This window comes from Urocampus carinirostris, chromosome 5 (assembly GCF_059441175.1).
Source record: "Urocampus carinirostris isolate Australia breed hairy pipefish chromosome 5, RoL_Ucar_1.0, whole genome shotgun sequence".
NCBI lineage: Eukaryota > Metazoa > Chordata > Actinopteri > Syngnathiformes > Syngnathidae > Urocampus > Urocampus carinirostris.
The window spans coordinates 31,207,291-31,232,300 of NC_142353.1; the positions used below are offsets into that span (position 1 = coordinate 31,207,291).

Genomic DNA, 25,010 nt, shown 5'->3' on the forward strand with positions numbered 1-25,010 from the left:
CTCTTATTTAACAGTTTTTTTAGCTGGAGTTCGGAACAGATTACCATAGGTAATTTATAAATGTCGTACTCTGGGGATGTACTGTGCACATGAAATGTTGAATAAGCATGTGTGTGAATTAGCGTCTTGAACGTGTTGATTTATGACCTTCACGCGGTCATTTTGGGGTACATATCAGCTATTTGTTCCTGGAAACGCCGTCGGATGTCGCCACGTCTGCTTTTGAGCGTCGGCGTGAGGAGACCGTTGGCCACGCTGAACGTCTCCGGGTGCAAATAGACGGCCTTCACCTGGAACGCGAAAAATATATTCTTTATCCGCCACGTAGAGATCTTTCAAACAAGGTGAGTGGTCCCTCACTTGTTCAAAGGATTTGAGGCCTGCCTCCTTCCCAACTGCTCTCATGTCCTCCAACACTGCCGTCTTCACATCCTGATGGATATTTTTGTGAAAACTGATTGAATACCGTGAAGGCCCTGGGAAAGTATTGGCCACCTAAAAATCTTGTGTCCTATTGCCGCATGTCAGGCATCAAACTTTTCTAAGAATCAACAACATGTGAAACTTAAACATTAAGGTGAAACCAAACTATTTTAACATGTTATATTTACAACGTAAAAAAAAAAAAAGTAGGTGTTGCAATATGCTTACCCCCTGTCCCTAATGTCCCAGTTTAAATGCACCTGCTCTGTGATGATGAAGACCAAAGACCACACCAGGCATGACCGTGATAAAGTTGTGGAAACGTTCAAAAAGGGAGTAAAGAAATAAGATTTCCCAACATTTACACATATCCTGGAGCACTGTGCGAGCAATGATATCAAAATGGAAAGAGCATAAAACCACTGAAAACTTACCAAGACCTAGCTGTGCCTTTAAATGTTTGGCCCAAACAAGATTTAAACTAATCAGAGAAGCAACCAAGAGGCCCATGATCACATTACATGACCTGCAGGTATAGCTGAGGTCGGACAATCTGCATAAGATAACTATGAGTTGTAAGCGGCATAAATCTGTCCTTTATGGAAGAATGACAGAAAGAGACCCCTTTCTGAAAAAAATAACATAAAAAAGTCACATGGGAGACTCAAATAACGTGGAATAAGGTTCTCTGGTCAGACAAGACCAAAATGAAACCTTTTGGGCTGAATGTAAAAGCATTACGTTTGGCGTAATTGTAACACTGGACATCACCCTGAAAACACCATCCCCCAATGTCAAACGTTGTGGTGAGAGCATCATATTTTGATATTTCCTTTTTCAGCAGGGACTGTGGGAAGATGGTTAAAGTTAATGGGAAGATGGATGGAGCTGTATACAGGGCAATTCTGGCAGAAACTCTGTTGAATTCTGCAAGAGACATGAGAATTCAGCGCAGGTTCCCTTTCCAACAGGACCCTAACAACATAAAAGTGTAAAAATGGCCAAGTCCAGACCTTAATTCTATAGCGCAAGGGTCTGGAACCTATGACTCACAGGCCATACATTGCTCTTCACATGAGTACATATGGCTTGTAGAAATTAATAATCCAAATTTCATTTATAGCGCTTATTCTGACCAGCGTGGAGTCAAGTCGGCATTGCAGATGTAGCGCTATAATATGAATGGTTCAGTCTAGTATATAAAGAGCATAATCCCTACTACATTAAACAGTCATGGTGTCAGACCAACAAACCCTTATTTGGCTGTATTTTGCTAAGGAATCCTTTATATGGAACCTCATTAAACAATTTAGGTTCAATGTTGAGACACTTAATGATAAAAACCCACAGAAAAACCTTAAACAACCAAAAACACCAGCCAAGCACACGAACAATTTAATTGGGTGAGCGGTAGAGGTGGGCGGAGCACACAGAGTACTTCTCTGCCCAGCGCTGACTCCACTGAAGGAAAATCTGTCAGTATCGTCTTTTGCAATTTTTGGTGACATTTTTCACAAAATAACTCTTGCACCTTGTGGCAAAATCGTTATTAATGAAAAAAATGTCCAAATGAGGCTCAACAGTTTTAAGTACCAGTAATTGTGGGAGGGAGACTAGTTTTAAGTGGTATATTTGTTGACATGGTACACAGGCCCCTGCATGATTCTTATTTCATACATTTGATCAAATGGTCGAATGTCACACAGTGAAATAAAGCGCGCTGAAAAGTTTGATTTTGTCTCGTGAGCGTGTTTGGGAAATTTGTCTTAAAATATATGGTGTGGCTCCCTCTAAAAAAAACAAATTATTTTTTGCTTTTATGCCCATCTGGGTCAAAAAGGTTCCTGGCCCCCGTTATATTTGTGGAAAGATCTGAAAAATGCTGCGAACAAACAATCACCATCAAACACTAAGAAACTTGAGCTGTTTTGTAAGGAAAAATGGGCAAATAGTTCTCTTTCAAGATGTGCAAAACTTAGAGACTTACCCCAAAATACTTGTGGCTGTGATCGCAGCAAACGGAGGTTGTACAAAATAGTACCTCAAAGGGGGCCAATATTTTTGCAACACCTACTTTTCTACACTTTTATCTATTAGCACAATATACAATGTTGAATACATTTGGTTTCTCTTCACAGTTGTGTCCCACATGTTGTTGATTCTTAGAAAATATTTGAAGCCTGAAATATAGCAAAAGGTTCTTAGGGGGCAAAACTTTTGCAAGGTTTGTACGATAGTTCTTTAATGACTTACAGGATTTTGACACAGTTCTTCACAGGAGTCCACAAACCCTCGCTCCCTAGCCCAGGCCACGAAAACGTCTCTGTCGGGGACGACGATGCCGACCAGGTAAGACTGAACACAGAGAAAGGTGTGAGATTTGATTTTTCTAGCTCCAGTATGAAGAGAGGACAAAGCATCATCAGAATATGACTGTCTCCCTGCATCCAGGCAGGTAAATTTTCATTGGACAGTGTTTGATGTTTAATAACTTTTATAAGGTAGTTATGAACAGGACAACGCTAAAAAAGGGAATCTTGTTTTCATCAATACAGACCCCCTGTAGGCTAATGCGGGCTGTGGTTTGTGAAAAAGTCTGCTATTGGCCAAGAGTGGTGTCAATCAAAAAGACAGAGTCAAATGGCCATATTAGGAATCATTTTACAAGTCTGTTTGTTTTTAAAAGTTATGTGGCTAGACTAACAGATAACAAGAAGGAACGTCCTATGATGTAGAAATGCTTTAGGGGTGTCTTTTTTTTTAATCCGTCTGGATTATCGGGTGGTTTGAGGTAAATGTTTTACAGGATTGGATTCACTGAAGTAACAATTTCACGTTTGCATACATTTGATCGTGATGTTTCTTTGACGAGTATATTTTGTAATTCATATCTTGAATCCCAAGAGTTTACCATGATATATGGCACGAGATCTTTCAGAGACTGGTGTCATTATACGGACACATTTGTTTATCAAAAGTTTGACGGTGTTAAAACTATTTGGGAAATCAATACATCGTACAATTTCGGTCACCTTGAGTCTTTATCGTCTATATTCTTCCTTGTGCTTTGTAAGACTTGTTGTTCACAACTACTATTCTACTCCATAGCATATGAATAACATATTTTTTGTTGACAATATCCGTGTATTATTTGTTATTGCAACATCCATTGCAGCCTGGTCATCCTGAAAGGGGGATTACCACATGTGCAGTCCCTTCTCAAGGTTTCTTCATTTTCCTCATGTTGAGGTCTTTGAGTTTATCCTTGCCCTCATGTTGGTTTCAGATCAGGGGATGGTGTAATAATAGTCTGTAATAATAGTCTGTGTAATAACCTGTGCAGCCCTTTGAGACTTTGTGATTAAGGGCTATACAAATAAAAATGGACTTGACTTGACAAAACAGTTATTATTACACAGTGTCCCTTGAGGGATGCACCAAAATGAACATCTTTAACCGAAACCCAAAACCAATAATACGAAACGCCCTATCAACAAAATAATACATCTTTATTAGACTTGCTAATACAGTTACAATATAAAATGTTAAATGATTGACTGGTATATTACGAGCTGCTAATTTTAGGCGTTTATTAAGTTGTCATAAAACGACAAAAAACACATTTGTGAGTTTGGAAAAAAATCTATTCTGACAACAAGGTGATCCAGAAGCTGTAAAACCAAAGAGAGAAAAACACAAGAGAGTTCATTGTACTTTGAATACATTGGCTGGTTATAATCAAACACAAATAGCTTTTTGCTGTAAGTACATATTTTTCGGGCATTTTAGCTTGTAATAGAAATGATTCAGAGCTTTGGGGGGTGCTGAGCACCAAGTGTCTGGCTGAGTAAATTAAGTTATAAATGATAAAACATTAAATGAATAATCTACCTCTGTTTTCTCAAACACAAGCTTTTTATTACTAAAAAGGATTCAGTATCAGAAAAATCTATCAATTCAACATTTTTTAATGGTAAATGGTTTATAGATAGTAGTACAGCAACGCAGTGGTTAGCGCGTGTGCGGCACAGTTCTGAGATCATGGGATCAAACCTGCCTGTGTGGAGTTTGCATGTTCTCCCCATGCTTTTGTGGGTTTCCTCCAACATTAAAAAACTTGCATTTCAGGTTAATTGGTCGGTTCCCTAGGTGTGAATAAGCGAGTGAGTTGTCTGTCTCTGAGTGCCCTACGACTGGCTGGCAACCAGTTCGGGGTCTCCCCTGCCCACTGCCCGAGGACAGCTGGGATGGGCTCCAGCACCCCCGCGACCCTACTGAGGATAAGCGGTGCAGATAATGGATGGAAGGATGGTTTATAGAATAATCCATCAAAATGTGATAATGATGTGGTCAACTGATAAGGAGTAAATCTTAATTCTCAGAATACATGTCAAATTTTATTCTGAAAGGGATATTTTAAAGAGAGTGATGCTAGAGAATGAAATGGACTAAACCATTTCAAGTCAGTAGGTTATTTCTGATGCGGCATTGTTCACATTTTTGTTTTGTTCTTTTATTTCAACCTAGAGTTTCATCATATTTAAGCCTATCCTGTCCTTTATTAAGGACAACATCTCTCATCTCATTAGCTGCACCGCTTATCCTCAGTAGGTTCGCGGGGGTGCTGGAGCCCATCCCAACTCACTCGCTCAGTCACACCTAGGGACAATTTGGACCAATCCGCCTGAAATGTATGTCTTGGGAACGTGGGAGGAAACCGGAGTGCCCGGAGGAAACCCACGCAAGCACGGGGAGAACATACAAACTCCGCACAGTAAGTCTGGAGCTGGATTTGAACCCACGCAGGAGGTTCCCATGACTTGCCGCACATGCGCTAACCACTGCGCCGCCGTGCTGCCCTTAAGGACAATATGTTTTTAAAATACTATATTTTTGGGGGTGCTTTGGTTGAATTTGGGTTAGGGCACCGCCAAAAATGGTGACTAGTAACAAGCAAACAGGAGTAGGAGTGAATTGGTGATGATGGTGCCTGAGCAATCTAATGCAACAAATGAGTTGCACTTATTAGTCCAAGTAAAATAATGAAAAGATTCCATTAAAATCTTGCACATAGCATAGCGCTAGCAAACAGACTTCGGGGAAGAACAGAACGGTACCTTACCTGTAGACTGTCCCCGTGCACAAAAACCTGCAGCACGGGCGTGCAGTGCGTATACACGTTTTCAATCTTCTCGGGCGCGATATACTCTCCCTGTGACAACTTGAAGATGTGCTTCTTTCTGTCAATGATTCGCATTGTCCCGTTCTGAGGGTGTCCAACAAAAAAAGGGTCAAAAACGAACGAGGCTACACGACAGAGGGACAAAAACCTTATCTTTACCGGAAGCCATTGACCCACGTCACCGCTATGCAGCCAACCGTCGCTGTCCAGAGCTTCTGCCGTCCTTTCGGGGTCCTTCAGGTAACCTCGGAACACGCTGGGGCCACGGATGCAAATCTGAAATTTGGGAAAGTTTGCCTGAACCTCAGCCCGGTTCCTTTATCTTGGATGCTCACTATATTCAAAATAAGAACCAGGAGACTTCATATTCTCTTGAATATTTACAGGATGCCAGAAAGACCAAATACACCGCTGTGAAGCCTTTTTCAGCATGACGCAAAAGAAGACTCAGCTAAGGTAGTGCAAAGTCTTAGCCACCCACCCACGCAGGGGTGGCGACTCAGCCCCTTCTATGTGCCCATACGAGACTCAATGGTCTTTACTGAATAATGTCTGCAAGAGGGCTTTTTTAGATAGGAATACGCCAAGGCAAGGGAGGTCAGCTCAAGTCTTCGAGGTAATTTCTAACAGCCTTCAAGGAGAATCAGCCAGGGCCTCTGTTTTGTACAGTAGATCTGAAACTACTTTTTTCCGCATAGCAATGACACAGAAAAATTTGCCGATCCATCTTAGATATTCTTTATAGCCAAAACTAGGTATGGGAAGAGATCTCATGGGAACAAAATGACAAAATCTCTCAGACCTGCTAACCACAAGATTTTAAATTATTATACACCGTCATTAAGTAGCAGGCCGATGTAAAAAAAAAAAAAAAATACAGTTTCAAAATAAACCTTATTTAACCTAATATTATACAAACATTAATAGTTAGGGTCTGCTCTTATTTTGTTCTCGCCTTCAAAACGACCTGACTTAAGTTGAAGACAGCATATATTGTCTTAATGTTTAGTGTATTATATACCTGCTATTAAAAACAATTTAAAATGTAATTAATATGACACCTGTTGGCCGTTTTTTTTTTTTAACTATAATTTAATTGATCAAATTTCTCATGTATTTGTTAATGCTTTAGTCAACAAACTTAACGGCTATGATTGTTCCACTGAACTGAAGCCTATTTATAGGACATGTAATAAATCTTATTTTAAAACGCTTAAAAACCGGAAACTTTATCTTGTTTTTTCTACTGTATTTTGTTTCCCCTAATGGATAGAAGTTTGGTAAAAAAATAAACCCATTGCTTGTTTGTTTAACATTTTTTTTATCCCTCTCCTTAAAATAAATCCTATAAATATAAATCAAGAATTGAGATTTGCTATAACTGTATGTTTATAGCACAATTTTGGGGCAGAATTACCTGAATTTTGGGGTTGTTTTGTACAACATGAGTTCATTTACATTCAATAAAAGTTGAAAAATAATATGTATCTCTACGTTAAAATGTTAGTGAGTCACCTCACCTCCCCCTCTCCATTTTTTGCGTAGTAGTTCATTTCAGGGATGTCCACCACCTTAACGGTCGCACAGGGCAGAGGAGCACCGACATGTCCTGTCAGACACCAAAAAACCGACGATCCGGTTAAGCTTTAACTGAACAATACATGAAAGTCAGCTGACACTACAAACAGTAATCAACATTGACAGAACGAGAGTGACATGATGGTTCGACCATGAAATATGAAAAAACACTGAAAAATCATGAAAGTAAAACAACACACATTAATTTGCAAACATAAGCAATACAACAATAAAAATGCCAGAATGACGAAACCACAATGTATAATGCATAGCCACTAATCAGCTGTAACAGAACAAAAGCATAAAAGAAATGAAACACAGGATATGTTGAGAATCAACTGTAACCGAACAAAACATTAAATAGGACTACACAAAGAAAAAAAACATTCCAAAATATGGACATAACTACAACAAGAGTGTCATGACAATGAAACCAAGAAATACAATGCAAGCAAACTAACCAGCTGCAACAGAACAAAAACATGAAAGGAAGACTACGTAGGATATGATTGTAAACTACCTAGATCTACCAGAACCAAACACAAAAATAAGATTACAAGAAATATTCCCAAACATGGACAGACCAACAAGGTGAGTGCCGGGATGTCAAGACAATAATATAAAATTCAGGCACACTATAACTAATTGAACAAAAAACATGAAACGAAAACAACCCAGGATTTGTTGGGACACTAACTAGCTCTAACTGAACAAGACATGAAAGTAAGATACCACAAGAAACATCCTCAAACATAGAACAACGAGACTGCCATGATGACGAGACCATCAAATATAATGCGGGCACACTAAAGGGGACGACACAGGAAACATTCTCAAACTGAGACTAAAAAAAACAAGAGTCTCATGCTAACAAATTAACTAACTGAACAAAAGCATGAAAGAAAGACGACACCAGATATGATCGGACGCTAGCTCTAAATGAGCATAACGGGAAAGTAGACATAGACGACCCAAGACATGGACAGAACAACAGTGGGAGTGCCATGATGATGGGACCATGAAATATTAATAAGTCGAAGCGGAATTTGTTGGAACACTAACTTGCTCTTAAATAAACAAAACATGAAAGGAAGACAACAAAGGACATATCCACACATGTGGATAGAAAAATAACAGGTGTGCAACAAAGCTGTGAAAGTTTTCAGTGCCTCTATATAAATTCCAGTGAAAGCACCAAAATGCATGACCATACAAAGTACAGAATATGAAAGTTTTTAATAAGTACAGAGCACCATCCCAACCTGCAGTCCAGTCTCCCGGCATGGAGAAGGTGCACCCGGCTGTGCACTCGGTCTGTCCGTATCCTTCGAAAATGAGGCAGCCCATCGCGGCTCGAAGGAAGGAAAGCACGGTGGGGCAAATGGGAGCCGATGCTGTCAGGGCGAAACGCAGGTTGCCGCCCAAGTTAGCCTGAAAAAAAAAAAAAAGGATTCTTTTTTTCCAGCCCACAGTAACCACCACAAAAATCTCACTTTAACAGAAAGACAGAGCATATTTTCTTCCATCGATCTCCACGGAGCCAAAACATTTGCCAGCCCGCGTGTGTCTCCAATACACTCCCACAGACGCAATATGCCGAGGTGGCTTTTGGCAACGCTCGCTAGGAGAGCGCGGCTTCTACCACTAACTTGGAAACATGCGCTTTCAGGGAATCGTTTTGTCGGGGAAGATGCTCGAAGACCGCATGGAAAACGTGAAATTTAAGTGGCATATTTTGGCTCGACCTGCAAGGTTGACATTATTACACAAGCCTGGAGCGCCCTCTTGCAGTTAAGTGTGAAAATAACATGTGAAATGATACGCCCGGTAATAATTTCACATATAAGTCGCACCCCTGGCCAAACTTTGAAAAAAAAAACTGCAACTCGGTCTCGAAAATATGGTACTCCTATATAAGCCGACATCGCATGTAAGTGAAAACTGATTTATCATAGTCCCATATTTGAAGAAGCGTTCCTAAACAACGATAATTACATATTTATGGAGATGATAAAGATCAACATACTGGCAAAACAGATAAAAATTCAACATGTATCAACGGCAGACATTGTACAATATTTTCGTATTTTTTTCCTTTTTCAACCATTCATTGTTCCACGTTTCCTTCCCCTTGTCACTAACTCTCTTGGAACCCACTTATCTGCGGAAAAAGGAAATATATCAAACAAAATAACAATCAAATGAGATGGTGTCACTCTCAAACACAATTGACGCCGATTGACTAAACAGGAGAAATATTGAGCAGGGCATAATTGTCCATTTTTTTTATCCTTCAACCTGTTGTTTCTTCTCTTAGCATTTTTTTGCCAGGGCAAAGGCCTACGGCCCACTAAAAACGAGCCTGCGACCCACTTTTGGGTCTCAACCCACTAGTTGAGAAACACTGATCTATAAAATAATGTGTCAGTATTATTTGTATTACCAGAAGAAAGAAAACGTTTAACATACAAACTTAAACACCTAAAATGAGCAAATCTGTCTATAGATCAAGACTATATTTTTTGCACTTCACTGACCTAGCTTGCATTCCAAACCAAGATATAAACTCATTCAGTGCTATAACGGAAAGATCCTGTACGTTTTCAGAAGCATTGTCCCTGAATAACAAAACTTAAAGAAAATTAAGTCAAATACAAATTTTAAAAAAACTATTATAAAAGGTTTGGTGCCGCTCATCAGGCCTCTTGGAATGATTTTACTATGATAAATCACCATTAGATGGCAGAAGTGGTTTTAATCAGATCTTTATCCACACATCAAAGAAGCCCCTTCTTCATATTCTTGCTTTCTGTATCCAACGATTGAGATGTGTAGACTGCCTCATATGGCGGGTAGGCATAGTGAAGCAGTGTGGTCAGATTAGCTAAGATATAGATAAGTAGACAGTTAACGCTTCGAGCTTTATCTCTTTCTAGAAGAATGACAGTCCTTTTGTCATTCCCAATGCAAAGAGGAATGACGTTTCGTGCACGTCTGCAAGAAGATGATCACCATGGTGACGGAATTTGTGTGATCACGTCGCCGGAAACATCGGCGCTGAAAAGGTAATGGATCGTTCATGCATGGTTCATGTATCAGTTTGGGGTTTTTGCAATCAAACGTTACTTTGCAAGCAAAGCGCCCTTTTTGTTTATGGAAAGCATCTTAGTTTTCACACAGGCAAGAAATAGCACTCAAGTGACTACCGTGTTTCCTAGACTATAAGTTGCAGTATTTTTCATAGTTTGGTCGGGGGTGAAACTTATATATGTTTACTTTCTTAATTAAGCATTTTTTGGCTCGTGCAATTTATAATCCAAAGCGACTCATAGTCCGGAAAATTCGGTATTTCCAAGAAACTTACCAATGTTCAACTGTTGACTAAACAATGGTTAAAGCAAGAAACATGTTTTTTTTCTATTGAAAGCTAAGGGTTCAAGCTTTCTTTTGATATGTCCAATGCACATTTAGCTACAGAACTGAATTTTGGATAGGCCTTTAAATATGAGTGAAAATGGGAAAGATTAGCTGGCACTACTCTCCAATTTGAGAACAACGTCTGTCATTGGCTGAGTTAAAATCGAGATATAGTAAATATTTGTGACCTTTCCATTTATTAGAGGTCTTTTTCTATGAAAAACATTAAAATCCCCTGACCTGAATCCTGTTGAAGACCAGTTTATCCCAAAGACTGTTGTTGCGCACCACACCGCTCCTGAGCTCGGCTTGCTTCCTCCTCACGGCGTAATGGAGCAAAGCTCGCCTGAGCGGGTTTGACGTGACCGAGGCAAGGATCTGGACACAAAATCCCACTTCAGCAATAAAAAAAAAAAAAACGCCCGGCGTTCGGACCCCCTCGCCTTTAAGCTTACCTTGTCATAAATGCGGTTGAGCACTCGTGGTACGACGGGGAAGACGGTGGCTTTGAGGGTTTTGATGTCGTCCATCAGGAGGGAAATGTCCCCTTGGTAGAAGCCCACTCGAGCGCCATGGCAGAACATGGACAACTGCCGAAAGAAATGGATTCAGTAATTAGTAAAGAGTTTGTACTTGAAAATGCTGGAATTCTAATGTTGCGTTTTCAAGGACTGAAAAGTGCTTGTAAATGCTTGTCATTGTTGCCATGTTTCTCAACAAGTCTGCTTAAATTTGATGCTGACACTGCTCTTTGGTGACTTTGTTTTTCTATATCATTTTTTCTTCCCTCTAATTAAATACAGCTGGCGTTTCATTTGTACAGCATTGCCCTCTATTGTATTTGTGTAGGATTACACATCAATTATGGATATTTATTAGGGGCCATGCAAAGACGAAGCATGTTTTATTTACATCTGGAAAAGAACAAATAGCTGGAGTTGGTTAGGAAGTAAAAAGCTAGTAAAATAATGTGTCAAACTTCAAGACCCCTGAATCATGGAGGAGCTAACAGTAGCAGCTGACAGCAAGCCATAGCCTGTGGCTAACATGAGTGGCTAGAGAAGGAAACGGGGGAAAAAGTCAAAGATGCCTGAATTACAAGGCTCGGTGACCAATATATACAGGTCTCAACTCTGGACGTTTAAATAGCCGTCAGTGTTGGAAGTCACATGTTACAAAGGAATGCATTCCTGGAACGCAATTAATTTTCTTGGTCACGAGTACAGCAATGCGTTATTAGGAGAATTTTGTAACTTGACTGTCGTTACAACATGGTGAGTTACTCCGCTTATTTTTAAAAGTCAAACATGAAGTGGAATGTCACAACCCTCACTCTGCCAGCAATACAACATCCGAGAATGGTGGGCTTGTTTGCATGTACCTACAAAATACTACTGAATAAAGTTACTGTCGCGCCGTTTAAAGCACAGATCACGAGAAAGTGTAGTCTCTCCCTAGTTATATTCTGATGTCCCAATTTATACGGGCATATTGGGTTGTGTCTCACCAGTAGCACTGGTAGGGAGTGGGGAGGGGGGCGTGGCTTATATATGAACAATGAAACCAATGGGGCAAATGTAAGTACAGAATTTACAGTAAAAGTGTCCTGATTTTTTTTTTGTCTTTTTATCTATGAAATTGTCTTTGAGATGCACCACGCCTAGATGAAAAGTAAAACAAAATTATTACCCAGAAATCTAAAAGGAATTGGAGTTTTAAAGACAAAATGGATATGGAGTGTCTTGGATGTGTTAGTAAGCAAGCTCTGAAGATTGCATAAAACCAAGAAATATGCTTCCAACGATTGGTGTACACCTTTTCTTCTATTTAATTTATTTTGTGGCCGTTTTTAAGCTGTTTTAGGGGTTGGCTTCAATTTGATATACAGTACGTAAGTTACGTCTGGTCTGTTCTGTGCACCTTGTAGTTTGTAATTAGGTAGTCAATGCAATTACTTTTTAAATAAATCAACTAGTAACTGTAACTAATGACTTTATTTCAGTTATGCGGCCAACACTGGAGGCCGTTAAGTCCTAAAAGCACTACCCAGGACAAGTTATCTTTTCAAAATGGTCATGGGGGCTTCCGTAGTAGTAAGATGGCGGTCATACAACTCAATTATTTCAAGTTGTACCGTATAATTACACGTTTCCAGACCTGCGAGTCTAAATGACAGAAATCCTTTGATGAGATTGTCCATGCGTTTTTGCTTATTATTTGAATCAATACCGTTTTATTTAAAAGAATGAAATATTTCTACACCACTAAGGGTAGCTACTGTATGTAATACATACTGTCCCTTTAAGATCTCAACAAATGATCAATTTATTAATGATGAGTTTTGTGTGTATCCCACCTGAATCATCCTCTCAAACATGTGCGCCAGCGGCAGGTAAGAGATGGAAACGTCTTCCTGCCGGAGGATGAAGTTTCCCTGGCAGAGGTAAAATAACGACACAAGTGTCTCAGTCCTCCGGGGAGAAATGAAGCCGTCGAGGCAATCAAACGTCTCGTATGTTTCGTTTTTTTCCCCCCACCAGCATTTATAGACGGCAAGAGGCAATTAGTTTAAGCAGCTCGCAGCCACAGGGCCAATCAAACACTCAGTTAATCATAGCATTACACACAGCAGGGAGGAAATCATAAAGACACACCTCCAGGATCTTAATGACGGAGGAAGTGTTGGAGGCGATGTTACCGTGGGTGATCATGGCTCCCTTGGGCTTGCCTGCGCGTAAACAAAGACATTAGCACCACGTCCCGGTGGCGGGGGATGAAAGGACGGTACCTGTGGTCCCGCTGGTGAAGCAAACCACAGCCAGATCTTGGGGTTGGGGGGGCTGAAGCACCAGGGAATAAAAGAAGATCAATACAGACTACCTCCACTAACTCCTAAAGCATTAAGGAGGATTTACAATGCCCTGTTCGGATTTATTGCCTGAATCTGTTATGGGACTCTTAGTTTTGTATTGTTTTTTTGAGGGGGCTTTTGCCACTGTACAAGGTATTCCCGAACATTTTTTTTAATTAGACACATAAAGTGTAGTGTTTTTCCCTTCAATTTAGTCTCAAAGTTGACCTATTAATGAAAAAATATTCGGCCCCAAAAACGTTTTGAAGGTCCGCCTCACAAACACATACCTTATAGTCCAGAAAATATGGTTTCCTTCAGTCAAACGAGACTTTTTTTCACAGACAAATCTTAACTCAAAACTCACCAAAGGATCTTTGAGATGTTTCCTTCCCTCATCCTGCATTAAGAAGAAGGGGTATGAGTGTGCATTTGATGATAAATAGATAAAAAACCTTTGTGAGTACACTGCCTGCTCACCATGAGCTGTGTCAATTTAAGGACCTCCACCCGGCAACTCCTCGCTCTCTCCGCGAAGGCATCACTAAAGTCGTCGAAGAGAACCAAACAGGAGAGTTTTGGCGTCTCTCCTTTCTCTTTATTCTTCAAAAGAGAGATGGCCTTCTCCTCTCGGTCACACACCACCAAGGAGATCTCGGCTTTAGTCCACCGCCAACCAATAAAATGTGATTTTGTGTTATCGACGGTATCTTTATCAATTTATATCATTCTAAGCTTGTGTTTTGTATTTGTCTTACCCAGGTTAAGAATGTGGATCATAGCCTCCAGCCCAAGTGTGTCGTACAGAGGAACAAGGGCCATGGAGTAGGTGTAGCAGGCCAGTTCTGTAATAGTCCACTGTCACCAACAGAGGGAGACAAAGCAGCATTTTTGGACTGACATTGCCTTTCTCGAGCCGTCGGTGAGATAACGCAAGGAAGTAAAAGGAAGTTACGTCTGGTCTGTTCTGTGCAAAAATACCAATGAATTGCTCTGGGTTGGGCTGGCAGCCTTTGGCGAGGAGACCAGAGCCCATCATCTGTGCTTTTTCGGCCACCTGAAGGATCCAAAAAAGGGGGTCAGTAAGGGCAACAATACAACTGTGATGTTCAGGGTTAAAAATAAATTTATCATACCTCCGTGTAGGATATCCACTCGTAGGGTTGGCCTGGCTTCCTGGAGCCAAGACATGGTGCATTTCCTGAAAGAGATGTGCTTGAATTAACTCATACCAAGTTGGGTGGTTTTGTAAAAAGAGATTTGGGTCATATCGAATCCAAAGATTAGTGGTTCCTTTTTATTGATAGCCTGCCATTGACGGAAAGATACAGTATGTCATATAACTTATTACAGGGGTGTGCAAACTTTTCAGAAAGCGGGCAGGATTTGGTAAGCTGCGAATGTCTGAGAACAGACTATTCAAACATGCGTTCTTTTAAAAATTTCACCTTCTGTGAAAGGTTTGCAATGCTTGCCCATCAGCGTTGCAACCTCGTAGGATTTTCGTTTGACTCGGAGGGTCTCGAGAAAAAAAACGCTGCTTTGCTGTTACAACAGCTTCCAGTTGCCATTGTGGTGAACTGGCAGAGAATTCATTAAAAGCCCCCCACACATCCACTCCTACTCCCGCCCCAGGAATATTTTGGCACAAAATAAGAGCTGTGATGTGGTGTGTTTTTCCTTTCTACGTTGCACCCATATTTTTTTGTCAATTGAACAAAAACAAAAAAATCGGCTTTTTGTAGGCAACAACACAGAAAATTGATTTTTTGTTTTTTTTGTTTTAAATAATTAAAATTGGTCCACTTATTTTAATTAATTAATTAATTGATTCACCTCAGTTTGGTTTTTAAAGAAAAATGGGGTTAAAAGAACTCCAAAATCCTTAGCATTTTATTCCAAGTGTTGTCATTCTTTTAAAAATAAATGGTAGTTTTGTACAAAATAACAGCACAAACGGCATTTACAAGCATTCACCAAAAATCCAAGCACTTTTCTAAGCTTGATGATGCAACATTAAAGTTCAAGCATTTTCAAGGATTTCAAACACCCATACAAACCCTACACTGATCAATGTCCCACCTGCAATCCTCAAGCCTCTCTGGAACATGTCATAAGCGGTCTTGGTGTCGTCATGGTAGAACTCCAGAAGCGAATCATCAGGAAGAAGAGCTGATCTCCTGCAACTGGGATCCCCCTAAAGCCAAACACGAGCCCGTAAGATCTGAAAACTCACCAGCGTGGAACGCAGCAACGCACATGGACAGCTACGGACTGGGCCTGAAGGTCACAAGGGGGGAGCATGGGGCGTGGGCGGGTCACCAGCCAATAAGCTGTGAGGGAGGCCAAGGCTCCGAGACCGACGAGAGACAAGGAGGACAGCGGGAAGGACGAGGGCAGGAGACTCCATTCTGCAGCCTGATCAGATTCGGAAAGTTTCAGGGCCAAGCTGGTTCGAACCGACTGTAACCACTCCTGAAATTGCATCGCTGAATAATAGGACAGAAAAATCTGTTTAGTATTCTTTCTTCTCCTGTAATGAAATCCCTGCAAAATACAGTAGACGCTGGATTACGGCGTCCCTAGCTTAAGTTTTCACGTTACGATTTGGATTAAGATGTTTTTCGGCCCCTCGTTACGGCATTTGTTTCACCGTACCAAGTTCAAACTTTATGGTGTTTGTGCTTACGACTGTGCAAGTTACGTGCTTCATACAGCTCTAAAATACCTTTCTGCTATTGGTCGACGTTAAATAAGATGCTGGTCTGCAATTAGCTTGTCATCCATCTATCCATCCATCCATTACTGTTTAATGAAAATGCAGATAATCTCTGCTTCATGAAAATGCTGATATTGTATTGTCTGAACTCCCTTTTACAATGCTCGATTCCTCTCTCTTTGTTCGGTTCAGAATGTTGTGTAACAGACTATGTTGTTTACCTAGGAGTCCCAAGACTCGCAGTTATGCTAAAGAAAGAAGCAAGAAGATAACAATGGATCAAAGCTAGAAGTAATAAGGAAATATGGAAAATAAAAATGTATCGTTTCCCTCGCTAAGTAATTTAGACGTGACCATCAGAGTGACTTATACAAAACAAAAAAGAGTATACATTTTATATTATGTGTTGCAAATCTTTTCATCCCCAAAAAATATATCCAAAATTTAAATAAACCCACTTTTCAAAATTTCTCAACAAATGTTTTTTGTTGAGTCTTGGAATATGATAAACATTCCCAATATGAAAATTATATCAGCTCAAGATTCTGCCCCTTGTGTAGAGTTAAACATGTCATTATTATTATTGTTTTTGTTTGTATTCTTTATACCTTATTTACCTATTTCTGTTTGTTTTCCTCTGTGTTTTTGCACCACCATCTATTCCCTTGAAAATTGTTAACTTTGTTTCATGATAAAACTATCAAACCATACAAATTTGAAACTTTCATGCCAATTTTGTTTATAATGATGCAATGTTAAATATTTAGGATTTTAATAAATGTAAGATCACTTTCTTATAAAAACGGCCTTGGCACTCTCTGCAGGACCAAAGCGGTACTACTACTCAGAGCGTCACAACGGAAGAGAGAGCACACTTATTTGCATTGAATTAACGTACTTGGTGGCTCATAAATCACATTATACAACGAATCGATGATCCAATTTGTTGCCAACGTTTTCAATCATCGATTTCTAACGGTTTTATGGATGATTTGTTGCAGCCCTAGATAGGACAACACACTTCTGGGACTGCACGTTCCCTAAAAAACAAAGTAGGACAAAGCAGAAACGTCCCCCCTCCTTTTACTCCGCCACTTTGTGCCACTTTTCTATCCAATTCTAAGCCAATGTCCTTCCTCCGTACACTCAAACATTTTCAAGCCAGTTTGGGTCAAGCTTCCTTTGTTTTGTATAATCACCATTCGTACCTAGCGAGGTTTATTGTAATGAGTCTATATACATATTGAGTTACATAAGATACACAGCATATGATTTCTGTTGCCATACCTAGCTTATATGTTTGACACAGCAACTTGGGAAAGGTAAAATGTTCTGATGTCATTAACGAAAGCAAAGCTGGCTGAAGATGACGAACAATTGAGCATCCTAGGAGCAATAATAGAGTACTTTTGGAATCGTATATTTTGGAGAAAAACAAAAATTGTGATCACTAAAAAAACAGTCTTAGTCTGGAAAGAAGTATTGGCTTCTTAGTTGATTTTAAAGGGGCGTTGCATTTTAGAAGGATACAATGATACTCCAACAATTTTTGGGATGAGGACTGGTCAATTCAAGAAATGGAAAGAGGGCTGGAAATAACCTAGAAGCCACATATTGAAGATCATCTTCCAGAAAAACAATACAAAGAGAAATGTATTAACAGATTTATAAGTGAATGCGTTGTACTGTATAGCCCATTCCTCAACCAGAAAGTTTTAGAAAAAAATGGAACCCTCATAACAGAAAAAAAATGTTTAATGTTGTTGATTATTGATTATTCCAATACTTTCAAAGAGATTATTTCCACAAGTACCGTGTTGATAAGAGGCAACAAAGTAGTTGAGTATATCAATTGAGCTTATCACAAATTTATCTGTTTTGCCTCAAGTGCTTTTCCAAATATATCAGTATTAAATGTATCATTGCTTTCATGTAAAAAAATAATTTGGGGAAAATAAGATTATTTTCATATGACAGTGAAGAATTTTGAATTTATATGCAGTCATCCGGTTCCTTATTTAGCTCTGGGTCCCCAGACTTGCAGGGATATTAAAGGTAGAAGCAAAACATGACAACCATGGAAACAAAGCTTGTAATAAGGAATACGAAGGAGGCACACAAATTGCTACCTCGCTAAATTCCATGGCAGTAACCTATCGACGGTGGGGATAATTTTTAAGAATAAGGAGGCGATTAAAACAAGAAAGTGTTGTATGGGTAGCATTGATATGTTTTTGTACCTACTATCTTCTCCCACCTCTGCATCCACCCACTAACTCCAATATTCCAGCTCCAGTCACATCACACCAGAGGTAATTTGAATTGAATTTTTATTTTACATCTATGATTATTTATAATGGTATTCAATCATAGTACAATATATATAACATAAAATTTGAACTGGTACCTGCTTTATCCTTGGGCTGCACAATTAACCGAAATCTAATCGATATTGCGATGTGACGTAGAGTGATTGTGTAATCCTATGTCACCTCAGTTTTTTCAAAGGTTTATAGAAAGCAAAACTAACAAAGCTGCCCAGTTGTTTATATTTCATGTTTTCCTCATAAAACGTGTTTATTACATGACTCCGCTCATGGAGGAATGTATGTACTGGTAGGTCATGCGTCCAATGGTTAAATTCTTACAAAAATAACAAAACTACCTTTCTTTTAAAATCTAAAATCGCATCAAAATTGCAATACTGATCTGAATAATCGCAATTAGTTTTTTTCTCAAAATCGCGCAGCTCTACCATATTCTATTTCATTATTTTTTTAGTTTTTATCTGTGGTACCAGGGGTTTGTAACGCATTAGCTACTTACCAGGTTTTATTCCCAAGCCATACAATAATTTCACCTTAGGATCCATATCTCAAAACGGATTAATAGCGTATCCCGGGGCTCTACTGTACCTGATTGACATTTCAAAATTTTAGCATATTCATTGAATACGACCATAAAATACACACTGTAAATGCATGTATTTGTACAACGTGACACAAACGAAGCTCCATAACATATCTTAGAGACTTAAGAGTAATTGTATGTCTTCCTTGTGCTAATTAGCAGGTTTACCTTTCATCCGAGACCTCGTGGAACTCGACTAACGGCGGCCACCTTGAAAATGACGCAAAAGCCAAGAAAACTCACCGACGACATCCTGCCTGAGCACGGAGCAACGCAATCCAAGCAAAGATTGCAGCTTTCCAGGAAGACGTGTAAGAGCTCGAGGCAATTTGCAGGTTTTTGCACATCCACACATGCCACAGACAAATTTGAAATCACAACTAAAGTAAGACCCTGGATTATTTCTTCAAGGGTCTCAAAGGTTGGGCGGTTTTCTTTATTTTATAACGGTATTATACGTAGATCATGATTACATTTTTTTTCTTTGGACTTAAAGGGACAGCATGTATTTTTTGATCACTAGATGTCGCAGTATTGTGTCGTGCATTGGAGAACTAATGTTAAAAAGGACAAGAAAGAATCCAAACTACGGAGAAACAAAGTGACCAAACCAACCCATTTGTGCTCAGCCTTTCAAGAGGTTTTTGGTTTTCAGGTACCCAGGGCAGCAAGATGGCCGACGATTATGTCAGTTTGTTTAGGTGAAAAAATTGACCCTCAAGCTCTCTTTTATAGCGAAATATAAGTGTATAAAAGAAACAATGTATGCCATCATAACCGTATGGGATTAAATCTTACCGAGTCCAACTGTTCTTAATCAATGTTCATGCATCACCGAGGTACCGCCATGATATGCAAGATTTTCTTCCTAAACTTTGCAAGTAAACTTTTTAATGCGCCATATCCAGGGACAGCGTGTATTATTTGACCTCTAGACGTCGCTGTATTGTGTCGTGCAAACAAGGGTTAAAAAGCACAAAAAAGAAGACAAACTATGGAGACTCAAAGTGACCAAACCACACCGTTTTTCTGATCTTTTTTTGCCAAGCCTACCAATAAGTTTTTGGTTTCTAGGTACCCGTAGCGGCAATAGATAGATAGATAGATAGATAGATACTTTGTTCATCCCCGAAGGGAAATTCACATTTCCAGCAGCATCCCTGAGCTGAGAACAAACAATCGAGAATAAGGTCGACAATTAAGACAGCTACCTTTGGTGAGCCTCTTCTGTCAAATGAATGCAAATTTCTCCACCTATGAGTATTTAAAAGAAATGCACGTTTATATGATAGTTTGTGTTTTTTGGCTTATAATTTAAATCAAAATTGGTTTTGTTCTTAAAATGAATTACGTTTTTCTTTACCACTAGGAGGTGCTAAATAATACACACTGTCCTTTTAGGTAATACTTTACAATTAAAGTAACAAGAAAAACATTTAAATAAACCCCCAAAATCTTATTGCAAAGCTAGCTCTACTATCTACCTTTCTCAACCTTAAAGGGACAGCATGTATTATTCGACCGATATATGACGCTTTTTGCAACCGAAAACGAGTGCTAAAAAGTACAATGACTGATACAAAGTACAAAAACACAAAGTGACCAAGCCACACAGATTTTCTTATTATTTTTTTGCTTAGCTTTGTCCTTTAAAGATACTTATTTAGCGCCTCCTGTGAGTTTAAAAAACAAAACAACTTAATTTATTAAAATAAAACTATAGTGCGCACTGGGTTATAAGGCGCACCCCCAAAAAATAGTTTTTGGTCCTATATCATCCATACATAAGGCGCACCGGATTATAAGCCGCTACAATGGGAACGTCGATAAAACAGTCAGATAGTTCAGTCAAACTTATTACCCCCTTAACATCCTGAAAGCTTGCAAAGAAGCAAATATGTGTCGTAGACACGTGCGGATGCGGTGTCTGTACGATGTCACTCAAATGCATCGTTCCAAATATCATTCGGAAGGTTAAAGTCTTGGGATTCAAGAAATGCCAACCATTCCATAGTTTCTATTTTCTTTTTCGCTCGCAACTTTTTTGTGCATATGACAATAAACACTTGGAATTGAGTTTAATTTAAAAAAAGACCCATTACAGAAACATCGATATAACTCTGAAACAAGAAACTGGGAAAATATATAGCCGGAGTAGCTCACCAAAGTCGTTGTGTTCAAAAATAATGTGCAACCATGGTCCTCTTATATCCGTGAGTGTAGTAAATCCAGGAGAGTAAAATATTTACAAATACAGAACAGAAAAGTAAAATACTGTTTTCTCTATGCTGTCAACCCAACATGCTATTCACATTCATCTTTTTCGGCCAATTGCAGGCTTTGTTTTGCCCCTTTAGCCTATGCCAGCCTGTAAATGATAAAAAGGATCCGCCCTCTTTACCCCCGAATAACTTTAGCCAATAGTGATTGATTCAACTAATGATTGACACATCTTTTTCGGCCAATTGCAGGGTTTGTTTTGCTCCTTTAGCCTATGCGAGCCTGTAAATGATAAAAAGGATCCGCCCCCTTAAATCCGAATAACTTTAGCCAATAGTGATGGATTCAAATGATGATTGACACATTGGTTAGCCAATGAAACGCCGGTATATAAATCCCAGCATACACCGCGGACTTCTTCGCGTTCGGGGGAAAATCTAGTCGGCGGCTGCTTTTATTAGTTGCAAGACTTTGCGACTTAATATTGATCCATAAATAAGGCGCACTGTATTATAAGGCGCATGGTCAGCTTTTTAAAAAAAATAAGACTTTTAGGTGCGCCTTATAGTGCGAAAAATACGGTACATAGATTTAAATAATAAGCAACAATTGCATGAAATGTCATATAAACGTGCATTTTTTAAAATACTCATAAATCAAGAAATTAGCGTACATAACATAATCCTGACCTAAAGGTAGCTAAATTACAACATTGTTCGTTATCTTGCTGCTTTACTTGTAGCAAAAAAATCAAACTATGGTGTGGTTTGGTCACTTTGAGTCTCCGTAGTTCTTCCTGGCACTTTTATCACCCCGTTTGGATTGCACTGCACCATACGGCAACATCTAGAGGTCAAATAATAAACACTGTACCTTTAAAAAAAGGGAAACTTTTGAACACACGTTGAATTATGTTGTGTCAAGTCTGCTGAAACAGGAGGCAATAAACGGCAGCCTGAGATGAATACTAAACTCTGCATAGTAGCTGACAGACAATGAGAGCGGTCTAAGGGAATTCCTCCCCCTGACCCAGAAAACTGCAGGAGGTGACAGCGAAAGGGGCGGGGGGAAAATCAGAGGCGAGCGGAAAAAAAAACGGCTGGAAGAGAAAACTTGCAACTCGGTAGCCGGTTACTGGGTACCACAAGGATAATAATGAAATAATAATGGCAAAAACAATCATGTTTTTTTAACTGCATAATCCAAATTAATCTTAGAAAACGGATACATAAGGTAAAAAAAAAAAAAGAATATCCCCTGTCCATTCACTTTCTTGGCTTAAGCTAAACCACTGGTTCCTTACTGGTCTGACTTCAGGACCAACCATTCCTCCCTAAGCTGCGACCCAAATTGAGACGCTATTTTCATTTCTTAAATGTATCAAATGAAATCATTGTGTAGTTTAAAGCAAAGATAGTAGAGTTAATTCACCTTTTATCCCAGAAGATAAATATCAGCAACACCAAATTCACTTCCAAGTGTGATGTATACCCGCTTATAAGTCAAGTCACATTTATTGGTATAGCCCTTAATCACAAAAATGTCTCGAAGGACTGCACAGGATTACAATTACACCATTGCCTGATCTTAAACCAACATGCAGGCAAGGAAAAACTCAAAACCTCAGCGTGAGGAAAAGAGAAACCTTGAGAAGGGGCCTCACAAGTGGTAATCCCCCATCCAGGATGGCCAGGGTGGAATAGATTTAGCATTGAGTCACAGTACACAAACATAATAAACATCAATAAAAGAAAACACTAGGTATGTTGAAATCTGTCCGGAAAGTGCATGACAGCAACGATGCCTCAAGCCTGTAAACTAAGCTTATAAGCCTACATTGCATACAAGCGACCCCTTAAACTGCTTTGAAATAGCCAAATACTAAAAAACAAATCCAAATATTAATTAAGTATATACCTAAACATCAATAATTATATAATTATGTAGTCAATAAAGATTAATATTATGGTGAAAAACGGAAAATATAATTTTTTAAAACCATTTACTGTAGCTTCCAGCAGCACTTCAACGGGCAGACACTCGTACATTTGTGTATTTCGCAATGGTTTACTTCTCCGACTCCATCGTTGTTGTCACTGTTTTCCACTTTTCCTTCCCCTTATCACTAACTTTCCTTGGACCCTTTACTATGGGCAGAAAAAGGAAATACATCCAACAAGAATCGCAATAAAATGAAACGTTGTCCCTCTTAAACACAATCGGGATAGCGCCGATTGACCCAACAGGAAGACGAGATTGAGTAGGGCATTATCACTATCTACTGGTAAGGAGCGCAACTGTCCCTCTGTTTTTCTTCATCTCATCATTATTTTTTCCAAGGCAAAGAGCAACACACTTTTGGGTCCTGACCCAGCTATTTAGAAACGCTTTTCTGAGGACATGACAATCCTCGCAAGTGGATGCAGACTAATCTGTTTTATTTGCATCCACCTGCTAGTTCACTCAACCAGCTCAAATCTCAGAACACAAAAGTTAAATAAAATGTTATTTTTTCTTTGTATGTGTATTTATTTATAATATGTAATCAGATCGATAGATAACTTTATCTATCTATGGACTATTTTGTTATTTTAATGTTTTTATTTCATGTATTGGGGTAAACTCATTATCATATGCTTCTACAGATTCTACAGATTCGTGTCATATCCCGCGAGTCTACTGTACTAGAGATTTTCTGGAAAATAAAACTTAATAAAAGTGATAATTCAAATACAACCAAATAGCCTGTATTCCTTACAAAGCGTAAATGAAAAATTATTGACCAAATAATGATTCATTTCTAAGCAGTCAAAATGGCAGAATTTCAGGATTGATGGAGGCCATTGGTTAGCGCAGGTGTACCTCATATAGTGACCGCTTACACTGCGAGGCAAAAAGTTAAACGTCTTAATTTAGAGCATTTGAAGGAAAATGTTGATTAAAAGTTAAATTGCGTTTAAAAAGAAGCTCACTATCAGTATTGATATTGATAAATTCGCCCATCGTTCCATGTGACGTCATGCGAGGACGACGGCCACAAAACCTAAACTTGTCAAACTTTTCAAAACATTCTGGGAAATACGACATTTCTGTGGTCATAAAAGACTTTAACAACAATTGATAATACAAAAAAACTAATAAAGAGCAAAATACAAGTCACCTGAAGGTTGCAAGCTCTGTGTTTGATGACTTAGACGGTCCAAAACTACTTTCCGCTCATCCTTCGGAATCTCTAAACATGTTAGTGATGAGAAACTGTTTCCTGTAAATACTTTCAAAATAAAAGCTTGATTAACTCGCGGGATTATTGGTATTATTGGGAAAATTTAGAATATATATTAACATAAATTGAATGAGAGACAATACAAGATACAAACGAAAGTCTACATATGCATATACCTTCATATAAGCATGTCATGTTTAGTGTATAGCTCAAACACAAGAAGTCTCAAAGGGTTGTACAGAATACAGACTATTACAGACGTCAGACTATTATTACCCCGTCCCCTGATCCTGCCTTGATCTAAAACCTACATGAGGGCAAGGAAAAACTCAAAACCTCAGCATGAGTAAAATGAATTAACCTAAAGAAGGGACCATATAAAACTCTGAATATATTGAGAATTTTTTGCAATTATTTCATTTTATGAAAACGAAAACCTACTTTAGTTCTGTTCATGGAAAATATAGTCTAATAATGGAACTATTTT

At 39.0% G+C, this 25,010-nt stretch overlaps 1 protein-coding gene across 1 annotated transcript; it reads right to left on the reverse strand.

Moving 5' to 3' along the window:
- Window positions 1–24,567, reverse strand: acsl2 (acyl-CoA synthetase long chain family member 2). Its single transcript, XM_088335149.1, has 20 exons — window positions 24,461–24,567; window positions 15,711–15,940; window positions 15,534–15,648; window positions 14,588–14,652; window positions 14,407–14,508; window positions 14,210–14,309; window positions 13,932–14,110; window positions 13,819–13,851; window positions 13,389–13,440; window positions 13,255–13,328; window positions 12,957–13,034; window positions 11,056–11,190; window positions 10,841–10,978; window positions 8,446–8,614; window positions 7,126–7,214; window positions 5,765–5,881; window positions 5,546–5,689; window positions 2,677–2,778; window positions 361–432; window positions 1–290 (listed from the first exon to the last, which is right to left on the reverse strand). Exons 2-20 carry the CDS (start codon window positions 15,936–15,938, stop codon window positions 150–152), a joined length of 2,133 nt encoding a protein of 710 aa, XP_088191275.1. The 5' UTR covers window positions 15,939–15,940; window positions 24,461–24,567; the 3' UTR covers window positions 1–149.
- Between the last annotated feature and the right edge of the window lie 443 nt (window positions 24,568–25,010).